Here is an 11,906-nt window from a genome sequence, read left to right as displayed (position 1 = left end):
GAAGAACCTGCTGACTCGAAAATGGGAAACGTAACCCCCGTTTGTAAAAAGGGAAAAATGGAAGACCCAGAGAACTACATGCCAGTCAATCTCACCTCTGTGTTCACCAAGATCATCCTGAAAACTATCCTAAGGCACATGTAAAACAGAGAGGTGATTGGTGACAGCCAGCATGGCTTTGCTAAGGGTAAATCATGCCTGACAAATTTGGTGGCCTTCTATGATGGGGTTACAGTGTTGGTGCGACGGCTACCTGGACTCAACACTGTCCCACACGATATCCTTGTCTCTAAATTGGAGAAACATGGATTTGATGGATGGACCACATGGTAGACAAGGAATTGGCTGGATGGTCGCAGTCAAAGAGTTGGGGTCAATGGCTTGACACCTGAGTGGAGACTGGTGATGAGTGCCATTCCTCAAGGATCAGTATTGGAAATGGTACTGTTTAACATGTTTGTCAGGGACATGGACACTGGGATTGAGTGCACCCTCAGGAGGTTCACCAATGACACCAAGCTGAGTGGTGCAGTTGACATGCTTGAGGGAAGGGATGGCAAGCTGGAGAAGTGGGCCTGTGTGAACCTCCCGAGATTCAACAAGGCAAAGTGCAAGGTCCTGCACCTGGATTGGGGCAATCTCTGGTATCAATACAGGCTGGGAGATGATGGGATTGAGAGCAGCCCTGTGGAGGACTTGGGGAAACTGGTAGATGAAGGCTGAACATGAGTTGGCAACGTGCGCTCACAGCCCAGAAAGCCAGCTGTATCCTGGGCTTCAAAAGAAGCATGACCAGAAGGCTGATGGAGGTGATTCTTCATCTCTGCTCTGGTGAGACTGAACCTGGAGTACTGCATCCACATGTGGGGCTCCCAGAATAAGAAAGACATGGACCTGCTCAAATGGGTCCAGGGGAGGGTCACAAAGATGATCAGGGTGCTGGAGCACCTCTGCTTTGAGGACAGGCTGAGAGAGTTTGGCAGTGGGGGGGAGGTCGGTGGGGAGACCTGATAGCATCCTTCCAGGATTTAAAGGGGGCCTATACAGGAAAGATGGGGAGGGACTCCTTATCAGGGAGTGTTGTGATAGGATGAGGGGTAATGGCTTTAAACTGAAAGAGCGTAAAGTTATATTAGATATTAGGAAAAAATTCTTCACTGTGAGGGTGGTGAGGCACTGGAATAGGTTGCCCAGAGATGATGTGGATGCCTCCTCCGTGAAAGTGTTCAAGGTCAGGTTGGATGGGGCTTTGAGCAACCTGATCTAGTGGAAGGGGCCCCTGCCCATGGCAAGGGGATAGGAACAACTGATCTTTAAGGTTTGTTCCAAACCATCCTATAATTTTATGAGTGTGTGATTCTACAAAATAGCAGATTTTCAAAAGTAGTGAGCAGTATGGAGATGTTCTGGAGCATCTACAATCTTCCTTCACGTCTATTGGCCCTCTGGTGAGACAAATATCTTACCTAAATATGTATGGGCAAACTGAAGCCTGTCTGTGAGTTAGATGACCTCTTCCAGACCTGTTTTAACATTTTATGCAAGGCCTAAAATATTATAGGAAGCATTTCAGGAACTTTAACAAGTAACAAACAACTGTGGTTACTAATTCAAGACAAGCCAAGATCTGCATACACAACACACACTGCCTGTCCTGGAAGAACGGCAGATGGAAACATCCTTTGGGTTGGGTTGGAGTTCAACTTAAAAATAAGTATTTTATTCTTCAAAATAGTTTATCTTAGTAAATCAGAAACAAAAAGAAAGCCTGAGTATCTTAACCTGGTGATTCAGGAATATTTTCCAAACCCTTTTTTCAACATTTTTCAGCATGGGCTATGGCTTTACTTTTTCCTTTCATTGTCAGTAAAAGGCACAACCAAAAGACTGGACAATCTGGAACCAAAAACTGAGTATCAGTTCTGTGTTCAGCTGAGTCGGCAAGGGGAAGGTGGGGAAGGCCATCCTGGACCACAGGCTAGCTTCACAACCGCAGCACTTGGTAAGTAGTCATCTTGGCTTTTCACAAAAGGGCTGCTTCAGCTGTTTTTCTCTGTGGTCTGTTCCCTGATCTCTGCCAGAGCACTTTCATTTGAGCAAAGAAGGCTGGACCTGAAAACTATGTAGAGCCCTTCAAAATAATCTCAGGCAAAGAAAAAAAAAACCCAAAGGAAAAAGCCAAACAAACCAAAAACCAGAGGCGAAGAAAACTGGAAAGAGTCAGAGCTATTTTACTCCCTGATTTAGAGATGGGGAAATCTGGGAAAGGAAAATTTACATATCTTTGCTGACTATGTACCAGAGTGGGAGATACAAATCACTTCCTTTGCACACCTGTCCTTCCTTCTGATATCAGATCAGTCCTTCCTCTTGGTATTGCATCAGTTTACTTTAGAAATAAAGATGTCTGAACAAGCAGAAAAGCTTTTAGTCCACTGAGGTTAGATAAAGCTCAAACTGAATACAAACATACAATATAAATGAGGATTGCAAAGAGAGCAGAAGAGCTGGCTTTTCATGTCTAAAAAGTGCATCTGCAACACCAGCTCAGTGAAGAGACCTTTTTGTTATCGCAACAGCTGTTGATAAGATATTTTGGGACTATCAACACCTTAGATGTAATTTCTGCCAAATTGGGTAGGGTGGCAGGGAGAATTACTTTTTGCCACCCCAAGTTAGGGCAAGTGGTTGGGAATAACTGGTACCCTATTTTAGACTGCATACCAGACATGAAATGTTGTTCCCTGTCTCACTGTGGCTTTTCCAAGGTCTTCCTCCACCAGAAGGTCTCACTCTCTTTCCAAAAAGTATGACATCACTGAATTTATCATGGCATCCTTTAACACTGAGGACAGAGGATGACATTCGTGTTGAAGTGGAAAGGAAAAGCGTGAATGACAACGGTGATGAGAGCAGTGTTATTACTCAAGTGCCAGGAAATATGTCCACCCTGATCATTAAAGATCTTGAGCCTAGACAGCAATACATGTGCAGGGTACGGGTGAACACCAGGTCTCAAGGAGAATGGAGCAACTATCTGTATGCATGGACTTTCAGTGACAGTAAGTAACTGATTCACATCCTTCTGTTTAATTCTTCCTTTTTCCTCCAGTGATCAGACTGTCACTTAATGACTACGTTAAAAGTTTTGTTAACACTTTGTTTTGTTAACATTCATTTCCTGATGTGATCACTTGTGGTTGATATTACTACTATTATGAAGATAGCTCAGTGTCCAAAGAAATTCTTATGCTGGAAATTATCAGGAACTAATGAGTTTAAAAAAAAAAAAATGGGGTGTAGTGGTATGGGTGAAAATTAAAAGCTTGGAAATCCATATCTTCATTTCAGAGAGATTCATGCTTTAACACAGGTAGCATTTTTTTCCTTCTCATAATGATGAACCCACAGAGTTCACTAGTCCAAGCTCTTTTGTTACTCCAAAAAACCACTCAGACCCTGCAAGTCACCTATGTCAATACAGAAATGGTCAGGAGTTAAAAAGGGAAGAAATTATATGATGCAAGGTAAAACCCCTGTGAGCAAAGAGTAGTTAAGTGTGCTACACTGAAGACCAATGACCTGCTCTTAAATTCCCTGAGCGTAAGTAGTGTCCCTTCATAATGTCACAACAAATGCCCTATCTGAATGAAGTACCATCTGAACAGATGTCCATCGGAATGGCTGATGAGTACCACCACCCATACCACACATTGGAAACGTGGGCTCCTTCCTCCTTACGGGTTGCATGAGGAGGCCCTCACTGAGATCCTACATGTATTAACAGAAGTATCAATGGCTGTCACAGGACTCCAGTTTCCTGAGCTCTGACACCAAACGTACTAAGAAAAACATAAGGGTACTCTTTTCCAGGAAAAGATATTCATCTTAGCAGTTATGGGTGTGTCCGCAAGTCTTAACTCTCACCTGGTGGTTTTCTGATGGAATTCGCGGAAATGTCGGTGTTGATTTCCCTTCTTTCTAACAGCCTGTATCCTGACAGGGAATTGCTCCCTGAAGCAGTGAAATGATGGGACCTGGGAATAACATGAGAATTATGATTCAGTATAGAAGGAAATTAACACTTCCTCCATTATTCTGAAAGCAATCATATTGTCCTTGCAAACAGCTCAGAGAATTTGTATCTTCGTCCAAGGACCGGAGTACAGTGAATGCCACCCCAACCTCTGCTGGAAGTATGGAGCACTGCAACACGGGTGACAGCACATCGAGTTCATAAAACTATTGCACTCAGTTGTCATAGCTCATTCTGCTTCTGTTTAACACAGCAAAAGCACCAAGTAAAGCGTTTGGCTCACTGCAGGAAGAAAAAAGAGGTGGATGTTCACTCCAACGCTTCGTGTGTGTTTGTGTTTGTTCTCAGGAATCCCTCCTGCACCATACAACATCAGGTTTTTTAACACCACAGACACGTCCTCAGTCATCTCTTGGACAACTGCCGAGGGCCATTCCATCTCCTCCGTCATCATCAGCTACAAAATTTATGGCAAGGCTGAGTACAACCACATTGATATCGTCATAAAGAACACCAGCATTACTCAATACCATCTCAAGGGCCTGGAGCCAAACACTGTGTACCAGGTTCAGATTAATGCTCAGAACAACATCGGCTTGAGCAACCCAAACACATCGTTTGAACTGAAAACTCTTCCAGAAACTAAAGGTTGGTAATAACCAGCCTTTAATAACCAGCCCTTTAATAACGAGCATGCTTGCCTTGCACAAACCAGGGCCGGTGGTATAAACCAGTTAGCTAAGGCAAAGTCATATTTTATTACTGTTAAAGTCATAATATTATTAATATTAGTTTTCTTTTGATCTTAGTTTTGACACACAACACAGCATCACCAAAACGTGATTCTCAGATCACTGTATGTCACTGGTGAAGTGACAACATGCAACATTTATGTGTATCCACTAGAAAGTGCCCAACAGCTCAGAAATTAAAGGAGCTGCATAAAATAGGGCTACTAGATCATTGAATGTGACCTCGGCTCTGCTGTGCCTGGATTCAGCGAAACATGCAGGTGCTTATACATCTGAAAATCAAATCATCCAATGTCTGTGGCATTTTTGGAAAACAAAGGGATGTTCCTCTATGTCTTTATACAGTTACAAGACAGGAGTATTTAGCTATACATTGTTCAGGGGTTTTTCAGAATAATCTAGAAATAATGATGCACTCTTTATGTGCTTCCTCAACAGCTCCATATGAATCAAAAGGAGGGAAAATGCTGCTTATTGCTATCCTTGGCTCTGCAGGGATGACCTGTGTAACAATTCTCCTGGCCTTTCTCATAATGCTGCAGTTAAAGCGAGCCAACTTCCAGCGCCGAATGGCTCAGGCTTTCCAAAATGTGGTGGTGGGTTCCCAGCATTCCTATGACAATGTGGTTATTAATTTCAGCCCCATCTTTTCCTGTTTTTTCCAATTCCTTTTCCTTGGCCTTCCCAAATACTGTCTTCTATTCAGGTGTCCGATTAGCACTGTCGTTGTAAAGCTTCTCTGCTAGTGACCCCAAAGCTAAAGCAATCATAGTTTCAGGCTATGAGGTACGAAAACTGACTGGAAAAAAGGTGCACGCTATTTATCCTTCTCCCTTTTCTGTCTTGTCACACCTGTGTATGACAAGTACCAAGCCATTCAGAGTAGAGGAGCCTGTTCTTCCTTGGTGAAGTTGTGTTCAATTTTGAAAACTGCAATATTTTTTAAAGTCGCTCCATCACGGCTTTTCAGCTAGGGGAGAGCACACCAGGGATCAGTCAATGGCAACAGCATAGTTCTGACTCTGAGGAAATTGCTGAAGGTTGTAACATCATGTAGAGCTCTCTCTCCCTCTATATATATATATATACACACACATACATATTTGTATTCTGCTGTAGTCTATCACTCTGCTCTCCGATGCTATTCTCTCACTTCAGAGGGGAACCTGTGAAGCAGAATGAAGCTGAGCCAAATTGCTCCTTTGTATGGATCTGCACAGATTGTTTGACAAACGGGGCCAGGGGGTTCATCCAAAAAGATGATCTGTCCCCAGGCCACACAGAATAGCTCCAGTTCCTTTTCTTGAAGGTTTTCATGGGAATTTTATTTCATGGGAATGTGTAACTGAACTAGAGATAGCTCCTCAAGTATAGAGGAAGATAATTTCTTCTCTCTTTCGCCTCCTTGCTGTTTCCTTCCTCAGTCTTCCTACTGAGCCTGATCAGCACAGGATTTCTGAGATTTATGAGGATTATAACATGAGAAAAATCTCAAACCTGAACCTTAAAACTGGTTTTGAGATCAGTTTTACCAAATTATTTTTGCCCATCTCCTTCATCTTCAAGATGACTATAAAACTGTACAGGAAGCCTAGGTCTACAAAGGTACTCATACATAAATTAGGAGCCTGATTAATTTTGTGGATCTGGGCAGAAGTGCTTGGTGCAGTTAAAGTCTAAAGAAGGTGTAATTGTCTGGTGTGCTCACTCTTGCGTGAGCAAGAGATGGATCAGGCTCTGTGGGTATGCACATGAGTGAGCACACATATTTGGGGAGTGTAACCAGAGCATTGTTCGGTCAAGCAGAAATCATAGTTAATGTCATTTGCTTAACTCTGTTACAGAGGGAAGAGCCAGCTGTACAGTTTAACTCAGGTACTCTCACCCTGAGCAGGAAAGCCAAAAACAGCCCAGATCCCACTATTTATCCAGTTCTTGAGTGGAATGACATAAAATTTCAAGATGTGATTGGGGAAGGTAACTTTGGGCAAGTCCTGAAAGCACGCATTAAGAAAGATGGCTTACGCATGGACGCTGCAATTAAAAGGATGAAAGGTAGTAAAGATCAGAGACTTTGAAACTAAAGATTTTCCTCGGTTGGTTGTTCCAAGTGTTTCTCTGCCATAGGAAATGCTAGTAGCCCTCTCCTAAAGCTAAAATAAATACTCAAAGTTGCTAGTGAAATTGTATCAGCTGTCACTAGGCCAAGATTTGTGCCTGGCAAATATTTCTGCATGGTCGAGTTAGTTTATATTTCTCTTATTTGTAAATGTCATTAAGTATTTTTCAATTCATAGGTCATAGATGAACTTCGCATGTGAGTTCATCTGCAAAGTGGGAGCCATTAAAAGATGTATTTAATAGAGAGAGGAGCACAGTGCTAGCCTTGGGACACAGCATTTGCTCATGCTACTCTGCCTTAGCCATTCAGAAACAAATGTATCTATTTATATATCCATATATATATATACGCTGTGAGGATCACTCATTTTCTTTGTACGCATTGGGCACGACTGCTGCATTCCAGAGGAAACTACAAGATGTAGAATACTGCAAGTTGCACATACTTTCTTGCAATTCACTAGACCAGTATCTAGGCAAACTGGGAGACACTCTGAAGTATGATGATTATTTAAAAAAGAGCCAAGATCTGCACGCAGGCAGATATGATGAACTGCACACATGGATAGATTTTTAGGCAGCTATTTAGATGATCCGCTCTGACATTTTACATTCTCAAATAAAAGGGAAGTGGCATGGTGTATTAAGATGCTTTCCCTGCAGATGGCTGCTCCAGACACTAGGTTCTCTCCTTTTTTTTTCCTTTGGTTGAAAAATCCCACTTTCTTTTTTTTGCAGTAAAGAGTAATGTATCTTAGAATTTTTCTTCTTCTATTGGGGCTGAAGCAGAAGTGCCCAAGGCAACCCAGAGTCCTCATAATTAATAACAATAAGATCATAAATTAATTTCAAAAGAAAACATAAATGCATCCTTATTTGATTTTCAGAGTATGCCTCAAAAGATGATCACAGAGACTTTGCTGGAGAACTTGAAGTTCTTTGTAAACTTGGTCATCATCCCAACATCATAAATCTTTTGGGGGCATGTGAACACCGGGGTAAGACACTCTTGAATACATGTACTTCAAAAATTAAAAAAAAGAAAAAAAAATCCCAATACATTCCATACAAACATCAGCTCATAAAGAGGTCTTTTTGCGCAACATCTGTTAAAAACCCAAATAAACTTGGTTTAAGATCCACAAGTCCACATGAATCCTTCAGAAATTACGTTAATCAATACCTCTAAATTCTCCTCTGCACGTAGGAATTACGCTGTTCGATATTTCCCATCCGATTGGTTCGGTTTATTTTTTTTTCCAGTCAAAGCAGTGTACGTGATCAAATACTATTACTGACCCCCTATTTACTTTGTGATGTGCTCACTATCTGATGTTTCATTAGGATATCTTTATCTTGCTATTGAATATGCCCCCCATGGAAATTTGCTGGACTTCCTTCGGAAAAGCAGAGTGCTAGAGACAGACCCAGCATTTGCTATTGCCAACAGTACTGCATCCACACTTTCCTCTCAGCAACTTCTGCATTTTGCAGCAGACGTTGCTAGAGGGATGGACTACTTGAGTCAGAAACAGGTCAGTCTTCAATGCTCTACCCACTGAAAGCACAGCAATTCTTTTTCAGGGACTACATTTTTTAATGAAATCAAGGTTTTCTTTTTAGCTTCTATAGCATCCACCGGATGAGCTTTATTATGTGCTCAGTTAGCCCTGTTGCAAACAACATGGTAACTAGCTGCTTTCCTCTTCAGATAAATTTTAAAATGTTCTTGGTAGTGACATACCAAACCGTTCGCTTGGGGTTTTGTTCTTATTCTGAATATTTGTGATCTTCAACATCGCACAAAACAATACATGTAAAGTTCATAGGTCCTGTGGTGATTTTTTTTTTTTTAGTTTATTCATCGAGATTTGGCAGCAAGAAACATTTTAGTTGGAGAAAATTACGTTGCAAAAATAGCAGACTTCGGCTTATCAAGGGGTCAAGAAGTTTATGTTAAGAAGACCATGGTAAGGACCAAAACAAACTGATAGAGCTTGTTTTCCTCATTTTTTGTTTTCTTGTTTCTTTGTGTCTTTATAAACAAAAATGCGAACTTACAGGTACTACAGAACTCATTATTTAAATATTATATATTAATGTGTATAAATATTTATATTCTGTTTATTAACATATACACATTATCTACAAATCAATTCTGTACCATGTTTATAATATAACGTACAATGAAATTGAAGATTATTTGTATGGATATGAATGGCAGTAAAATAAACAATTTTGCAGCCAGTTATGAGATTTAGTAAAAACGTATTATAAAACACCATATAATATTCATTTGACATATGAAGAAGATATGTGCATATCATAAGTCATCACTTAGGAATTATTTCCTTTTCCTCTTGATGGTGGTTGGATACATTTTCTAGTAGCTTTACTGAGAACTGTCCCTTTGGGAAGTAAACGCACAACTGAGGTGTATTTACTTGATAAACCTTACTTGCATAAAGTCAGTTTTTATCAAGGTAACATGCACAATAATTGTTGGGGTATAAATTGCAATATTGCTACTCGCACCACCACCAAATAAACTTTCATGAAATAATTTCCAGGGACGGCTTCCAGTGAGATGGATGGCAATTGAATCTTTGAATTACAGTGTTTACACCACAAACAGTGATGTGTGAGTATGTTTTCAGTGGTCATTTTTAAATAAAGGAGTATTGTTCAATTTTAGGGAAAATTAATATTTAGCCAGGATGAGACATCCTCTCTTAACTCCAAAAACTCTGTAGTTGTGTCAGCACGAGTGAGAAGCGACAGCAAAAATAAAGATGGCAACAAAAATGTTACTTTTATTTCATCTTCTGTATCTGAACAAGTTCGGTGTTCACAAGCTATTTGGATTTGGGCTGCTACTTCAGCTTTATTTCTCATTTGAAATCAGAAACCTGATGAATCCTTGGGAGACCCAGAGGAACTCAGTATTTTAGTCAGGGAACTGGAAATGATATTTGGGAAAGCAATTCTGTAATAGCACTATTTGCTGAGAGCTCACAGTCTAGTAAAGGATTCTGATTGATGGGCTCTCAGTGAATTAATTTTGCTGAGCATCTCACTCCTGCTTTCTGATTCTCAAACCCTATCATTACACAAAACAATAAAAAGGCCCCTGTCGTCTTCTGAATACTAGCAAAACTATCTACCATTTTAAAATATTGAATCTTGTTGCATTCTTATTGCTCTCGATAATATCCCTCTGTTGCAGATGGTCATATGGTGTCCTCTTATGGGAAATTGTTAGTTTAGGTAAGTATCTGAACTTTGTACTGCACAAATAAATCAATCTAAGCCAAGCCAGCTCCATTCACTCAGTCTGTGAAATATGTTGCAAAGCATTAAATTTTTACAGGTTTTCATTCTACTAAATTTTATTTAACTTCAGTATTCTTGGAAATGCAATTGTCACATTTTCAATTCATGTACCATTCTAAATGAGAAAAACATAATGGCCATATTTCCATTGCACTATAAAACCTAGGCCATATCCAAATATAAAATCCAGCACATCATGTGATACATAGCCCTAATCCAATGTTTTGAGTTTGATAGGTGGCTTTTTTTCAGCCTTCCTGAGTTTCAAATAAAGACTTACATTTTAATTACTTTGAGGAGAGGGAAGGCAAATATCTCCTACTCCAAGTATTCTCAAAGGAAATTTTTGAACTTTGAATGAGGCCTGCTGACTAAGGTGCACATTGCGTACTGAATTAAACATGAACTCATTTTCTAGTTTGTTCCCAGCTTTCCTTACTAAATGGGTTTGTGCTAGATATGGATGCAAACTAACACCCTGCAGTGTGGAAAATCAAGAGCCTAAGCAACCAAACATCTGCAAAAAGGGGCAAAACCAGCTTGACAGTAATAGCTCCATGAGTCCACCCTGGAACTTATTAATACCATGCTAATGAAGGAATGACTTGCCTATTGCCATCAAGGGTGTTGCCAAACTGGTTCATATACAATCAAATGCAGGACCTCAGCGTTGTAGAGAAACTTAAGCCTGCCCATAGATGATAAAAGTTTATCCTCACTCTTATTCTTCTCTTTGAAACTCCATTAAGCAGTGTGGAAACATTAACAACAAAAATGTAGCTGCAAAACATTCCCTTGGACTAACTGGACTAATTTACCTAAGTCAGTCATTCTTTTTCATTTCCGATATGGAACTAAACTTTCTTTTATTAAACCCCACCCCCTGTGGTCATGACAATGGTTAAACTCTGCTTTAGGTGGAACACCATATTGTGGAATGACATGTGCAGAACTCTATGAAAAACTGCCTCAAGGGTACCGACTAGAAAAGCCTCTCAACTGTGATGATGAAGTGTAAGTAACTAACTGCCTCAGCAAAAAGAATGAACACAGAGTAACTCAACATCTGCTGTAAGAAATACATGATGTCTATGAGAAACTAATACAGCAACCTTTTTTTTTTTTCAGGAAAACATAAAAACTACCTTTAAAAAATTTTTTTTTAGAAGGATGCACAAGGGGAAATAATTACTTAAGTCCTTTTGCACCCAGCATGCACTGTTATTTGCCATGAACCCTTTCCCAGGCTCTCCGCTCCTGCCAGGTATCCTGTTCTCTACACAACATGACTAAAAGAGACCTTTTATTCCAGAGAAAAAGAAAATTCTTTTCAGACAGCAACCAGCTGTGGAAAATGTAACTTCAGCTATGGATAAATCCATTTTCCTTTGAAAAATGTATTCCAATAAACATGAATCTGTAGCTTTAGCTGATGTATCTAAACTGTCAAATGTTGGTGTTTGATTTTTGAAGGTATGACCTAATGAGACAGTGCTGGAGAGAGAAACCGTATGAAAGACCATCATTTGCTCAGATACTGGTGTCACTGAACAGGATGCTAGAAGAAAGGAAGGTAAGAATGAATCCCTAGAAAATAATTAGGCCATGAATAATTTCAGTGTAGTTTAGGATTCATGAAGTAATGCATCTTACATCACAATCTT

The 11,906-nt window shown here is 40.1% G+C and overlaps 1 protein-coding gene across 1 annotated transcript in view; it reads left to right on the top strand.

Moving 5' to 3' along the window:
- Window positions 1–11,906, top strand: part of TEK (TEK tyrosine kinase, endothelial) — a 43,075-nt gene that overhangs the window by 30,805 nt on the left and 364 nt on the right. Inside the window, exons 12-23 of the mRNA XM_010138744.1 lie at window positions 1,868–2,002; window positions 2,769–3,062; window positions 4,385–4,684; window positions 5,227–5,384; window positions 6,633–6,843; window positions 7,797–7,907; window positions 8,254–8,444; window positions 8,766–8,879; window positions 9,480–9,550; window positions 10,136–10,176; window positions 11,160–11,256; window positions 11,716–11,815. Coding sequence (XP_010137046.1) covers window positions 1,868–2,002; window positions 2,769–3,062; window positions 4,385–4,684; window positions 5,227–5,384; window positions 6,633–6,843; window positions 7,797–7,907; window positions 8,254–8,444; window positions 8,766–8,879; window positions 9,480–9,550; window positions 10,136–10,176; window positions 11,160–11,256; window positions 11,716–11,815 — 1,823 coding nt within the window. The remainder of the gene's footprint in view (window positions 1–1,867; window positions 2,003–2,768; window positions 3,063–4,384; window positions 4,685–5,226; window positions 5,385–6,632; window positions 6,844–7,796; window positions 7,908–8,253; window positions 8,445–8,765; window positions 8,880–9,479; window positions 9,551–10,135; window positions 10,177–11,159; window positions 11,257–11,715; window positions 11,816–11,906) is intronic.

This window comes from Buceros rhinoceros, unplaced genomic scaffold (assembly GCF_000710305.1).
Source record: "Buceros rhinoceros silvestris isolate BGI_N320 unplaced genomic scaffold, ASM71030v1 scaffold296, whole genome shotgun sequence".
Lineage (NCBI taxonomy): Eukaryota > Metazoa > Chordata > Aves > Bucerotiformes > Bucerotidae > Buceros > Buceros rhinoceros.
The sequence above is the reverse complement of the archived record's forward strand: the minus strand, read 5'-3'. Positions and strand labels throughout refer to the sequence as shown.